General features: G+C 36.2%; 1 protein-coding gene across 1 annotated transcript in view; it reads right to left on the bottom strand.

Annotated features, from left to right (window-relative positions):
- The window catches only part of LOC137294568 (E3 ubiquitin-protein ligase TRIM9-like), a 189,641-nt gene that overhangs the window by 36,580 nt on the left and 137,706 nt on the right, over positions 1–15,355 (bottom strand). The window contains exon 5 of the mRNA XM_067825612.1: positions 11,912–12,051. Coding sequence (XP_067681713.1) covers positions 11,912–12,051 — 140 coding nt within the window. The remainder of the gene's footprint in view (positions 1–11,911; positions 12,052–15,355) is intronic.

The raw sequence follows: 15,355 nt of genomic DNA, 5'->3' as shown, positions 1-15,355 counted from the left end.
TCACAGGATGATTTTCATATTATCATTCGATAATAATAATACGGTATAATGATAGTTATCAATCAGCTTTCAAAGAACATAAACATCATATGTTTATTCGTTATACATACTTCATTAATCATGATACACATTCAAAAGCATACAACTTAATGTCATTGTTAAATACTCTACACATCAAGCCAGAGGGCATTTATAAAATCCATATTGTATACAGTTACAAAACAGCATAGTATTCACAACATAATCCAATAGATCAAATATACGCCACACTTTATGCAATCTACAATATTCATATCAAACAATGTAGAATTACTGTAAAATCATTTATTTTCGCGGAAACAGAAAATTTGACTAATTCGCGCGGTTTAATTTTCGTGCATCATCAAAGTACAGAAATCACGAGAGTATAACACAGGTAACTGTAAACTGTAAAGAAAACACTGACCCTAGCTGTCGTCCTGTCACCTGCCTAATTAGCTGGGGAAACATGAGTCTTCCGCTACATTGAGATTTGCGTAAGAAATCATTGACCTATGTGACCTCGACCCGTGACGCGCTCGGCCAATCAGCTACTCAGAAAGCTCTGTGCACATGTACCAGTATTGTCAAACCACTACATGCACAATGGATTATCCAGACCTACGACAACATATCCAAGAGGAAGGATTTAATCCAAAGCGGATTTCGCCAAGCTGGACTTTCGGACTAATTCACTAGTAGCAGGTGACCTGACATTTTTAATTTAGTAAAGTTGTGTGTATCGTGTCAATCAGAGACACTGAAAATGACGTGTTGAATCAACTATTTAATTTGTTTTTATGTATCTTTTTGTTTCACTGAGTCATGAATGAATGACGTGTACTTGTAGTCAAATTACTAGCAATACAAAACTAAAACTCAAAGCTCTTTGTTTGTTTTTATTTCCACAATTTATCATAATTATTCGCGGAGGTTTTATTTTCGCGGATAATTTTTTTGCGCGAAAAGCGCGAAAATTAAAACCCCGCGAATAATAATGATTTTACAGTAATCTTCAAGTAACTGAGTAACACATTTCACGACACCACGTTCCACACAGACCTAACAGTTGATATCTACTATAGATTATGGTTAATATAGAATTGCAATGGTAATATTTTGGAGAACTAGAAGAAAGTAACATTACATACTTAAGTGATATTAACAAATTATGTTAAGGCATTGATGGCAAGTCATGAGTATGCCAAGAAGGTATACGTGCACCTTGACTCTGTTAGGTTTTGAGATATTGGTCACAGATTATGTCTGATGCTCATCAGCACTGTGACCCTTGGCAGGTTTAACATTGAGGAAGGTGGTCAGATGGTCTGTAAATTTCCAGTTTTCAATAATACATACCTTTATAAAATATTGGAAAAACTTTGTCCAACTTTCCCATGTTAATAATATTGTTTGTGGTTTATGACAATGTCTAATGCAGCGCTATGTAAGTGCATAACTATCAGGTGACTATCAAGTATACTACAACACTCACAGTACCTCTCCAATCCATGTATTTGTTTGTACATGAACTACCACAATTATCAACATTAGTCCCCAGGAAAGGATTGTTGCACGGATTACTACCTTCCATTGTGATGTGTTTGACTTGAAAGTGGAAACTTGTTTTCTGTACATAGCACAAACTAATAGTTCATACAAAATGGTCACGATGACTTTTCATATGCATATTTTGACACAGAATAACATTTCTTTTCAAAGGCATTTCCATAAAGTAAGGTCAAGACTATATTCCAAGTGGCACGTTCATTTTCAGGTATACATGCAAAAAATGGTGAACACACTCTGTTAACCTGTGTAAACTTATGTAAAAATGTACACATATCCATAATCGTAAACACACTGAAGTCAATTCTTAAAACTGAATGGGTTAACAAGTAACTTGAGAGATGTCTTATTCATCCATTAGTACTCACAAAAAATAAGAGTAGAAATCAGTGATCTCATTCAGCACACTACTACAAAATAAGCACCATCTATGCTATAATCGTACAATCAGGAAACAGTTGCCCACTTTCAGAGGTAACCAGTTTCTTTAAGGTTAATGGACACAAAAACACTTTAAAAACATTATTTGGCTATTTTATCAACCTCCATTGAATTACATGCAATTTATGCATTACATGCTTTAACCTTTAATTTGAAAAGGCAACAATAATTTTCTCCATGTCAGCTACTAGTCACCATAGCCTTTCGAATGGCATATATTCATACAGACTGGTCCCCATTTTGAATGGCATATATTCATACAGACTGGTTTCCATTTTGAATGGCATATATTCATACAGACTGTTCCCATTTTGAATGGCATATATTCATACAGACTGGTCCCCATTTTGAATGGCATATATTCAAACAGACTTAGCTTTTAATGGCATACATTCCTGGTACAGACTGGTCCCCATAGCTTTTTGAATAGCAATATTGCCTTTCCACTATGACCCACAATGTTTTAATAGAAATGCTTCTTAAAGAATTATGCTGCCTTTAATTGCACATTTCTACAGAGAATTTTCACCACAATTACTTCAACAGGCATGTTTGCACAGACAGATCTGTTGCAACAGCTTTCAAATGGAACGGACCTACCTACAATCTACTGTTATAATAAAAGGCAGAAGCTCAACATAATATGATTATTAAACCAGAATCCATCAAACTTTACATCATATAGATTTTTGTTAGCCCAGTGTAACATCCAGAGCTTAAACATAGGTTTGATAAAATAACCTTCTGCACTTTGATAGAGAGTAATTACAAACTATTGTCCCTTACCTGCCATATTCAACCATATGAACACATTAGGGTCATGAAAATCTTCTCTCATCAATCAAAATAACATTCCTTATATCGGTGTTATAATCACTTGTGTATTAGGTTTGTATAGCCAAAGAAAACTGAAACATGGTGCTGTGATGCCCATTTCTTTTCTGGAGAGATGACACTTGCGCCAAATGATCTTAAACGGTACCAGACCTGAGTAAGGATCTCTAATGCACTCAGTGACCCTCTAAATTTGTAACAATTTGATTTCATCGACTGTTTTTCTCAACAATGACAGACTCAATTAGAAATGACAACGTCAAGGAAAAGATTTCATCACAGAAATAATTATTCACATTGTTTAGTTATAGAAAATGATTGGTGAGATTATTTTTTTTTAATTATTGGTATATGAATATAGACTGTTTTTCAATTCATCTCACTTTGGGCAAAGATTAGCTTACAAATTATTGTGTTAGTCTTGCAGTTAACGACAGTGTAAAATGTACTTCAGTTTCCAAACAAAATAAGCCTGAATGATTAATGGGAAGAAAAAAGAACACCTTGAAACAACATATTATGACCACAAATAATACTTCTATTACAGACAATAGAATAATTTCGAATGGATGGCAAAAATCAATGAAAATCATTCTGGAAAAACAAGGTGGCATTGTTAAGCCATGAACAATGGAAAAAAATCTCACAAAGGTCTTTGTTTTCTTGATTTGCACAAAAAAATTGTTTCTTTGAACAATGTCCCTCAACTGGAAGAAATTCTACATTGAGACTCAGACCTAATATTCTCAGAACTTGTTAAGTCGCTTGTCTTTGTCCAAGACCCAAGACAATATGCAAATTAAAGTGGACTGACAAGACCATGCACTCAGACTAGGTTTCGTCCCATCAATGCCACTTTGGCACCTGATTGAGAGTTATTTGCTCATTCACATTTTTAATTATTCACATGATTATTGGATAAAGTCTGATGACAAGTTTAATGTAGAATTTTTAAATCATAATTTGCCGGAGTCAGCTGTCATAATTCATCCTTTTGATTAGGAAGAAATATTGAGATTACAATCTGATTTGAGGCAAAGAAAAAAGAAGAAGATAAAACACCAACAACCGACTTCCCAAAATGTCAAACATATAAAATTGAATTTTGAACTTAACATGAAATTTAAATGATTCAACTGTACAATATTTATGTATAACTACTGCCATGTTTACATAATTAGCAAAATTAACTTATATAGAGCTGGATCAAGTCTGCATCAAATTGTTTGTTAATTTGGTGTTGCACCCAATTTTAAATCAAATGAAAACACTGAAGATAAAATGAAGAAAGTAGGAATTGTTATCCTTTGTATTGTCTTTTCCTTGTTATAAACAAAAAAGGGTGCTACCCATTTCATCACAAAATTAACAGGTCACAGGGCTCTAAATAAATTTCTTCTAATGAGTCGTTTTTGGTATCAATTAGATACTTCGTCCCTTGTGGCTTAGCAAGGCCTGTCAATTAAAAAACCCTTGGTGCTCTGAAACTTAATTCTAATTTATGCACTATGTGATAGCCTGTCACTTATAAAATGAACGATGCAAAAATCTGTCCCACAGAGTTCTTCAGTAACACCAGAGATAAGGAATCATAAATTATTGAAATTTAATACACTTTAAATGGTACTAGACCTCACTTTCACTTAGGATGACATATGATTAAGAAAATGATGACAAAGTCAAAGGATTGGTTGTATCCACTTACCTTCAGTTAGTCATACGAATACTGAAGAACAGAAGGCAATGACACAAAGACTCAGCTGGAGTCCATTGAGCGAGAAAGTGAGTGAGTGAATAAGCGGGCAAGTAAATACGATTTCAATGCAGTTGGCACAAATCAAAGCATGCATGCCTGTAACTAAAGAGTTTTGAAAGCAAAAAGAGGATTTGTTGACACATAATTCACAGTTAAACCATGTTTTCATTAGAATTTCATGAGAATTATCTGAATTTCTTACATTTCCTCTTGAAATTAAATGTATAATATCTTGCACTGATATTAAAGTATTATAGCATACTTGACAACTGTGCCTAAAATAGCAGTAACACAACAGCCCTTTCCTCATTTTCCTTATCATAATGATGACAAATTCTGAGGGGAACTTCTCCAAGAGCCAAAAAATAACTGGAGATCATTCAGTCCAATGTGTCCAAATTTATGACAACATCTCGAAGATAGCATCAGCATAATGTGAAAAGGTAGGGAAATCTGAGCCAGGAGATGGACCACCAAGTGACTTCTTATCATATGGGTGATAGTACTGAGTTTATCAGTCACAAGAGTCTGCCTTGTGCCACAGTAAGGAGGCTCCAGTCAACTCCATCCCAGCACTAAACATACACACACCCGTGCTTCTTATCCACAGTGGGCTGACACATGTATTTGTCTGTCTGTTTGTTTATGGTGCACAGAGAGACATGATGCAATATATTTTTGACAAAAAGGTTTTGAAAAAGCTATTTCTTTGTTAAGCTTCATTCTATTTCATCTCTCTTTTCACACGTACCCAATCTTATTGTGATGTATAGATAGAATTCAAATAACACACATAAAAATCAAATGTTAATTTTATTTCTTGGTAATATTTTTCATCAATTCCCCACTTTAATGCAACATCATACCCAATTGTTGAAATGTCATTTGATCTTTGACTTCACCAAAGCCTCTTCACCCTTGAGGGAGCTAAAGATGAATTTATCAGAAAACAAAAACCCAGATCAATCAATTTCTAAATCAAGTATTCAAGATTATCCAACTTTTTGCATGACTAAATTGGAATAAATGTTCTTAGGACCCATTTGTTAAGGATCCTTTTTTCATAAATTCATTTAAAAAGTTCCAAATGGTTGAATCAAGCAAAAATGTAGTGAAATAGAAATTGAAGGGAGTTTTGTCTTATGCATTTTGGAGATAACATTACAAGGAATATCAGTAATGGAAACTCATTTTCATCACAGTCACCAAGCTGTCAAAATGAAGAAAATGGCTTAGCAAGTGGACCCTTGTTGGTATTTGGGGTTATGCACTGGTTTTAATATTTTAGCTTTAGTGATTGTCTTTTAGTGAGAGCAACTGCCTTGGTCCTTGGAAGTTGAGAAAAATGTTGGGTTTCAGGATGCACAAATGTAGAACTGAAAATCTCGTTACCATTTTGGTAGACTGCTTGTTACTTGCATGAGAGATTCAGGGACTACAAAATGTCTCCTTGTCAGATAGGAGTGATGAACGGTTCTCTGTTTGCATGGACTGTGACGGTAGACAACATCGTCTCCACATGTCATCGTCAGTCAAATCTTAAACAGGGCTTCTTCACAAAGCCCTTTAACACTGTGTCAAGCATACAGTGTATACCACAAAAAGCATTACTTCCAGAAAGTCATCAGTTCAGATGTACTATCAACCCTCAGGCCATTACTATTAACCTTTTCTTTGTAGGGCTAGTTTTTCAAGTTTGCCGGAAACAATTTATTGAATTATTGTGAGAATTCTGTTATTTGTAGTCTAGGAGAATTTGTCAACAAAATGTGATGTCAGCACTGTTACTTTGGCGATTGATGAGTATTGCTGAAATTTGGGATTTCCATTTTTCTCCCCCTTCCTATGAAATTAAAACAAAATAAACATTAAAAATTAATTATATGTCTGGACATTCTAAAACAATTTTAACTTCCCTATAAAACGCTGGCTCCAAATTTGAGGCAAAGGATAAATCACTTTGTCTAAATGAGACTAACACTTGTCTTTTTCAAGTTTTCTGCCGGGAAAAACAAGGCAATTGCAATGATCAGCCCCATTTGGCAAGACAGCAACCATGTGCCTAAAGAGACACCTTTTTCATGATTTAATTTACTACTTTCCTTTATTGGGAACTGTTTGACAGCGTTTACAAGCTTTCATGCCAGTCTCATCCACTGATCATAACAACTGATGGCATACAACTCAGCACTGTTGCATTATGGGAAGCACCTGATACTAAAACAACTTTCATTTGAAAACAGCTTTAACAATTATCATACAAGTTTTGAGTCATGACATTAATTCACATCCTGCACAAAGATCCATCATTTCAGAAAACAACTTTTTTAAATGTCAGAGATCAGAGAATAGGCAGATTTATGAGTTCCATGGATTTCTCTAAGGAGCGTTTGTCATTTTTTATCACAACAACAGATATGATTGGGATGTAAACGCAGTCGATTTCTGTAATCCATGAGGTGCACTTTCCCCACCACTATGTTGAAAGATGCACAAATGCTGGTTACTGGTATCGAAGGATTACCCAACACTGATTGATAGGGGTACCCCAGGATCCTCCAGTATCTGTGTCTGCCATGGTAATCCCCTGACACTGACGGGGTTGTACGATGCACGTCTTGCTTAAGACAAGTCACATGATCACTTCAAGCAATTGTTCTTTTACTCTTCCTGAATGTTGTTTCACATTTATCATTCTTTCTTTATTACTTCTATCTGATTAATTTGTGGGAATTTGCATTAATAATCTCACAAATTAACAATGGAAGACAGCTATCGTTTTACATGGCAGTTTCTGTATACTGACTTCAATGGGGTGAGGAAATTTATTCATCTCTTGTTTGATTGGATATGGTACAGAGACTTATATATGAGCATACAGTGTGAGTGAGGGAATACTGCTTGATGATTTGGGTTCATGGTAATATTCTACCAGTCTCCTGAGTACAGAACAAACAAGCAAGTAGCCCACTGAACCTCATTCTGTTTGAAGGAGGTGGCATAGCCTAGTGGTTAAAGCATTTGCTTCTCACACCAAAGTACTGGGTTTGATTACCCACATAGGTATCGATCATAATATTTTTTAAGTGATCATGACATGACAGTCCCACAACAAAGCCACATGACAATAGCATGACACAGTTAAGTGACAATCTTTGAATGGAGCTACGTAATAACCTGATGGCATAGTATGGGAGCAATCTCATGACATGTCTGTGACAATCTCAGGATGGAGCCATGTTACAAACTCATGGCATGGTCACGTAGCAATCTCATGACATATCTGTCATAATCTTATGACACCACTAAATGTTATGACTACTTGTTTCTCTAAACACTGTTCGCAGCCATTAGCTAATCAAGATAATCAATGTGCTGCCAAAACAAACACCTGCACAGAGGCAGTCATTTCCTCTGCTATAGTAATCAACTAGGGATCTAGCTTCCTAAAAAAACATGTTAATTTGAAGAGACATAATTAAGTCTGCAGGCAGGAATAGCCCCTATATGACGAAGGAAAATGATTACATTTGTCATGTGGCGAGTAGTGTAGACAAGGTGGTTGGAAGATGATGATGAAAAGAGTCCCCCATGATTAAAGTGGAAGATGAATATGGAGGATTAGCAAAAGTTAAAATCAGAATAGGAAGTGAATGTGATAACAGATTAGGCATAAGGAAAATACTTATCAGAAGCTGAGATGATTGTGATGACAAGGCTGGGGTAGAGGAATTGTAAAAGATTTAGGATTAAGGCAGATACTTATCAGAAACTGAGGTAATTGTGATGATAAGGCTGGGGCAGAGGAATAGTAAAAGCAGGATTAGAACGAATACTGATCAGAAATGGTGATGATCATGATGAGTGGATTGTGGGGGATTACCATGTCTGAAGTGGATGGAAGGTTATCTGTAAGACAAATCAGCATCAGAGAAGGAGGTAATTGTCATGGGTGGATTGTGTTATGGGATTGTGGATTACCAAAAGTCACTTTCAGAGATGACGTTTGGGTGATTGTCATGATAGGTTAACACAGGAAGGTTGTGGACAGATGGTTCAAAATATGAAAACCAGCTATGACTGTAAGTTGATTTGGGTGTGGGTTTAGTTGTCAGGTGTGATCAGAACAAATGGTACTATCAGTTTGTATGATACCACTCGTGTTTCAGCATGTTGGCTAATGCAAAATTAAATGCTGATTTCAGACTCATAGAAAACATTTTTGTCCCAAGATTTTAAGCCTTTTGATAACATTCAATATATGATAATAATGACAAGGCAATCAAGACACTGCATTTATTAAAAGCTATGTGATGCCTGCACCTAGATGCCCGTAACAGCTAGGTACAAGACGAACAATTCCAATAGTAAAACACTTTTTTCTTTGATTCATTATCTCAAATAGCTCTTCCATGATCAAAGACAAATCCTGTAAGAGCGAGATGGTATAGTACCACTTGCTGTTTCTTCATCAATTATGTATTGTTCACCAATGACCCCTGGCTGAGGTGTTCATCTCACACTTGTAGGACATCCACTCACTGACACTGGCATTATGTTTTGCATATCCATAATTGGGGACAGCTCTTCACACCTTCCTGCCCTTAACTTGGATAAATATTTTAGTAGTGTTTTCACAGAAGTCAGTGATTCATTCACTCTGGTAACATAATTACAGAACTATGGTACTTGGTACAGATCCATGGGTTTTTCAATGTGTGCATTCACAAAACATTGCATCCATATATAATTTTTACATAGACTCGGTTGACAATCTGTTTTTACATGTTAAAACTTTGACCCCCAGTCCTATAAAATCTTACCTCCATTTCTCATTCAGAAGATGAGGTAATAACTCCACAATTTTGTTCACACTGATGGATGGTAGGGTAGCCATTTTTTCATGCTGAATGTCCATCACAATTAAGGCTGTTGGTTCTCCATGTGAGTACATTGTACATGAAGCTCATTTCTCATATCCCCAGCCTTATCCACACAGTAATATTGCTCCTTTCTTTACATTGCAACCCACTTTATTCAAAAAAGGTATAGAAAAAACTCAATTATATCACAAGACTTCAGCTGCCATCACCACTAAATCTGAACAATAATGATGCTTCTACTTTTACCACAGATGTATGGACATTATAAGACAGATACCCACCATATATTTAGCACAAGGGCTGGCTACCTCCTATCTATCAAGTTGTGCTAGATATACCATATAGATGTTGCTCTTGCAGTTTTACTGCTACTGTTTGCTACAGTTGTCACATCCTGCTACATATATGAAGACTACATCTCTCATATCGTGGTACTGTTTGCTATACAAGAGGATCTGTGATGGCTACAGGTCTCACATCCTGCTACTGTTTACTATGGCTCTGACATCCTACTACCGTTTTCTGAACAGGAGGGTCTGTGAAGACTATGGCTCTGACATCCTACTATCGTTTGCTGTACAGGAGGGTCTGTGAAGTCTATGGCTCTGACATCCTGCTACTGTTTGCTGTACAGGAGGATCTGTACAGACTACAGCTCTCACATCCCGCTAATGTTCGCTGTACCATATACCATAGGAGGGTCTGCGAAGATTGTAGCTCTCACATCCTACTACCGTTTGCTGTACAGGAGGATCTGTACAGACTACGGCTCTCTCATCCTGCTACCGTTCGCTGTACAGGATGATCTGTATAGACTATGGCTCTCACATCCTGATACTGTTTGCTGTACAAGATGCCCCAAACACCAGCCATCTTGAATTCACACAGTCCTGCTCAAGTTTTTAATGAAAATTTCCAAACATCTCATGACTGTAGTAATGGTTATATTTTATTTAGTATTGATTTCCAGCCTTAAATTTCATTATCTGGCACTATAACCTGACTTTTCACACATAATTATGTACATTTGTAAAGATAAGAGTTTCCATTTGTTTCCCCTTACAAGTAAATTCCCTTATGATCTACAAGTATAGATTTCCAAGTCAGAGCTCTGGACATGAACAAAATTAACACATGGTAAAGAATCTACAGAGGACAAACTTATCTGCATGAGCATGACTGAATCAGCAAATGTTGTTTCAAGCTATCCTTAGCCACAATCGTGCTGTATCACAGTGACCTGTAAACAACTGAGTCATGTCTTGACAAACGACATTGTGACGGCAACCTACCAACTTATATACTGCATCTGACCTAAACATAATATATAGTATATGTTGTCAGCACAATTAAATACTGTGTATACAAATATCTAGATTCGCATGACTGTTGTTTAGATATACTTAAGAATGTAGCAAAAACAGTCTGATCTCATCTGAGGTACAAGGAAAAATACTTAAAAAATGGTACATAATTTGAAAGCTACAAAACTGCAATATATACATGTTATTTGATGGAAACTAACTTGTGGGACAAACAGTAAACAACATATCCTTGCATGGCTAACAAATCCATGAGATGCTCTGTGCAGGCATTCTGAAATCCTGTTGAGCTCACCAGATTTTCTTGATGTTTTACATGTCAACTACAAATACAGTTGCCAATGATTTTTTTCAGAAAGTTTCAGCTTTTCCTCACATTACAAACCGGTCAGATTAAGTGAGTCCAAAGTTTCATGGTAATCCAAGACTTGAATCTCAAACAGGAGGCTGACTGACCGAGGGTTTAATAGAATAGAAAAGTAGATGCATGTTGATTCTTTGACCTGATATGCCTTTGAGAATGTGGTGCCTTGACCATGGCCATGGTATGTCTATGCGGAATCTGGTGTCCTGACCATAGCCATGATATGTCTGTAAAATCTTGTGCTATTACGAATTATTGTCAGAATCATCCTAATACCATGCAGCCTTATACTGAATTGTTTCAGGCTTATATGCCATAAAGAAAGAGCCAGCTAAGCGTATCGGCAAATAAACTAGTGGCCAATGACATGGCGTTGTTACACTTGAGTGCACATACACCGGCTCTGACTGGGTTTGGTATCGCGGGTGCTTCGTTTCAAGGGATGTAAACCCAAGCACAAAATACTGCACTTTTGATTTGTGATAATACGCTTATAATTCTTTTTATTTTATTATTTTTTCTCTTAATCAGCAATGCATTTTATACATCACAAAAAAGTGATAACTGTGTTTCAGTTATGTTTGACTTTTTGGTTGCACGTGACCTTTAACATAGCAATTTGTGTTACATACAACCTGATTTCTCCACATACATGAAACCATCTCACATTTCAACATAAACTATTTACTAAAGTGCTTTGAAGATCTGAAACAATGAAACTTACCCGAAAATCTCCACCATTTCCATCATCTAATTCTAGAGTATAGGCCTCTACAACACTGCTTGGATATGGTTGCCAAGCAATGGTGACGCTGTTGTTCTCTGCACTACATTCTTCAGGGATGATGAAAGGCTGGCCTGGTGCTGTTAGGAGAGAGAACAGTAGAATACATCATCATTTGAATTAGTAGAATGAAAAAAGATTAAGTTTTTCAAGTTTTGAACCAACAGCATGTTGAACAGGAATACATGCAACGACCTGGTTCACTGTGACACAGGTGCAGTTGGTTGAGTTTGTGCATTGGCTTCTGGACAGCACTGAATTATTTACTTTCAAGAAAGACATCAAAAGCTCAGATGTGTGTAATCATGAAAATAATGCATCTTGGCACTTTGCACCTTTGTGTCATATTTTCTGTTTTTCATACTTTATTTAGATTGCAGCAATGGGAGCATGCACATAAATGTGACTTTCAATGTCCAAGTTTCTTCACTCAACTGCTAAATTCAGTTTGAAACAACCATAATCCAAAGTCAATGAATGGCTTCCGCGATTCTTTTGATTTCTGTGTTGTTTGTACAGTGGTGCATGCATGGACACCCCCATAAAAATGTGAGGCAATCTCACAAATAGTTAGGCTTGCTAAATGCCTTGTTGTAGAACATCTAAGTTGCTACTTGAACACCATAATAAGGTACATTCTAATTTTAAGTGTCTTGATTTCACAATCTTACACCAGAAGTAGATTTTAAAATCATATTCCATTTCTGGTATGGTTTTTATTCTTCTGTTTAACTCGTTAATCACAATCATGATGTACACACATGTGCACAATTATTATTCATAAGCTTTACAAACTCAAACCATATGAACATGAAAATGTTACATTAGCATCTACTGCAGAGAAAATCAAAAGCAAACTGTACATAAAGTTTTAATTATTTCAACAGACTTTTAACACCTTCATAATGGCTTAATAAGCATGTGTTAACAGGAAGTAATTTACGTGATTGACTACAAGTGTTGTGCTAAACAGTTATACACTTGACCTTCAAATACGGGCATGGAACCTATAATCTCAACATTGATACATGCCACGTGGCCCCTGCTTGGATTAAACCTGATCATGAAATATCAGGTATATCCTATGCACTGTGTGATCCCATAGAGTTTACTTGTGAACATTTAAGCCTGCAAAATATGTTTCTAATCTTAGACCACCTGTGGGTATAATGTCTGCAGCACTTTGTCACAGATGCCCTATCATATGATGTTGTTCATAGGTTTGAAACATTTTAACCAATTTCAGACAGGGATATGTACAACAAGCTTTCAAACTATCAGGGAAAGCAACTAAATGTAATCTTAAGTTTGATTTTAGGCCTGACACAGCTCCAGTATTTCAGAGAAATAATTGCTTTTTCATATATGACTGGTTTAACTTTCATCATCACTTGATCATTTGAGTCTGGTTTCAGCACATTGGTAATCAAGAGTTGATTAATGGCTAAAGCTAGAATCCATCAAGAACAGACAGACAGCAAGACCAGCTGAAACAGCCTTGATTGTGAAAGTACTGGAAATGATGCTGATGTCTGTGGTTTCTGACCACCTCTACAGATCAGTTGATGATAGTTCTGATAGAAAAGTATATTTGGTTGTTACAGTACAAGAATAGACTAGGAATAGACTGCCACACATTTAAGAATTGTTTTAAAATTTAAATGTCAGATGGATTGAAAGAACTGTATCAAACCATGTTTTGATGACTGCATGTCGAGTCATGTGAACTTGTACAAAGGATCACCTTCTCCAAATCTATCATGTCAACATTTCATGTAAACTATTTGATCTTTGTCATCCAGACATGATAAAACCCATGTCCTTCCTACCCACCTCACAGCAAGATTCAACTTGACATTCCCACTAATTGGGAGAAGATAGGATCTCATGTTCGAATGTCCGATTGTGTTTGACTTGCTCAAGCTATGTTATCGATCTCCTATACAACTGATACATCTGGCCTGTGGCTATACTGCTCTCCTACACTGCATTGCTTATAGCCATATAGCTCTACATCTAAGGGGCATGAATTAAAGCCAATTCCATAACAGTTGCTGCATTCAATGACTACTACTCATAATTGGCAATTATTTGAATTTTATCCTTATCTTTAAGAAGATTACCTTGGTATAATAGCTATAATAATGTCGAGGGCACACGGATGTCCTTGTGGGTATAGAAGTGACTTTGTTATTGACTGGTGTTCAGGTTGATGAAGAAGCTGGCCCTGAATGAGGATAACCTATATTGTACACATCACTGTGTAACTGTTGAATCTTGGAATATCTCTGTCAGTAGGGCATATATTTTGTTGCAACAATGTCTTCATTAGGCCTGGCCAGCAGTATATGGTTGAGACATGGAGGGTTTTACTTCCTATCTCCAGGTGCTATGGTGAACCTTAGATACTGTTATGAAGATGCTCAGAGCATGAGGATACTTTGAAAGAATATTATTATCTACAGCATCGTTATTGGACACTTAGCCATAACCTGCAATGATGTCACAACAAGCTGGTGGATTTGTTCACAGTGAATGAGTGAGTTACACTTCTTTCAACAGTAATGGCATTGCCATGGTGCACTATGTTTATGAGGGAGAAAGGCAAGAAGAAATATTGACCTTAGAGGTCTTTTACTACATAGAAATGCTGGGGTAGTGGGGTAGCCTAGTAACTGAAGTATTTACTTGTCACACTAAAGGTCTGAATTGCTTATTCAGGTAGTGTAAAGCCCATTAAATCATTCCACCTTGATAATGCTAGAACATGGCTAAAAGTGACATGCAACGATTTTCACAGATTCTTGGAAGTGCAGTCTGTCAGTGACTACATACATTACCATAAAAAATCGAAAATATATTCACCAATGAATCTAGATAATCTGGATAAAGTTACTTGTCCCTAATCAAGGACATATACATCTTTGATGTAGAAATTAATTCAAAGAAGTCCACAAACTTGATATGAACATTTCAATTTTTTAAAATGTTTTTTTTAATGGGTTTTGGTGAGTCAGTAATGAAGCATACAACTTTAGCCTCACCATTATCATTGCAGACAGTTGTTTCAATGTAGATTATTACGCCATTATCTACATGCTAAAGGTCTGAAAGCTTAAAGTTATATAACAGTATGAGAATCTTCATAAAAATATTACTGCTCTATACAATAACAAGACATTTTTATTCACACATTTGCATGCATTTTTATGAACATTTCAGGGTGTTAGTCTTAACATCATGTGAGCAATAGGTTAGATCATAATACTAAATTCATCTATATTTACAAACCAAACAGATTGATCAACCCACAGAGCAGAATATTCAATTGCGTTAGTCAAATCCCCAGCTAGTCAAAGCTTGGAGTTGACAGCGTGTCACCGA

The sequence above is a fragment of the Haliotis asinina genome, chromosome 8, assembly GCF_037392515.1.
Source record: "Haliotis asinina isolate JCU_RB_2024 chromosome 8, JCU_Hal_asi_v2, whole genome shotgun sequence".
NCBI lineage: Eukaryota > Metazoa > Mollusca > Gastropoda > Lepetellida > Haliotidae > Haliotis > Haliotis asinina.
Note: the sequence above shows the minus strand (reverse complement) of the source record. Positions and strands in the feature narration are given on the sequence as shown.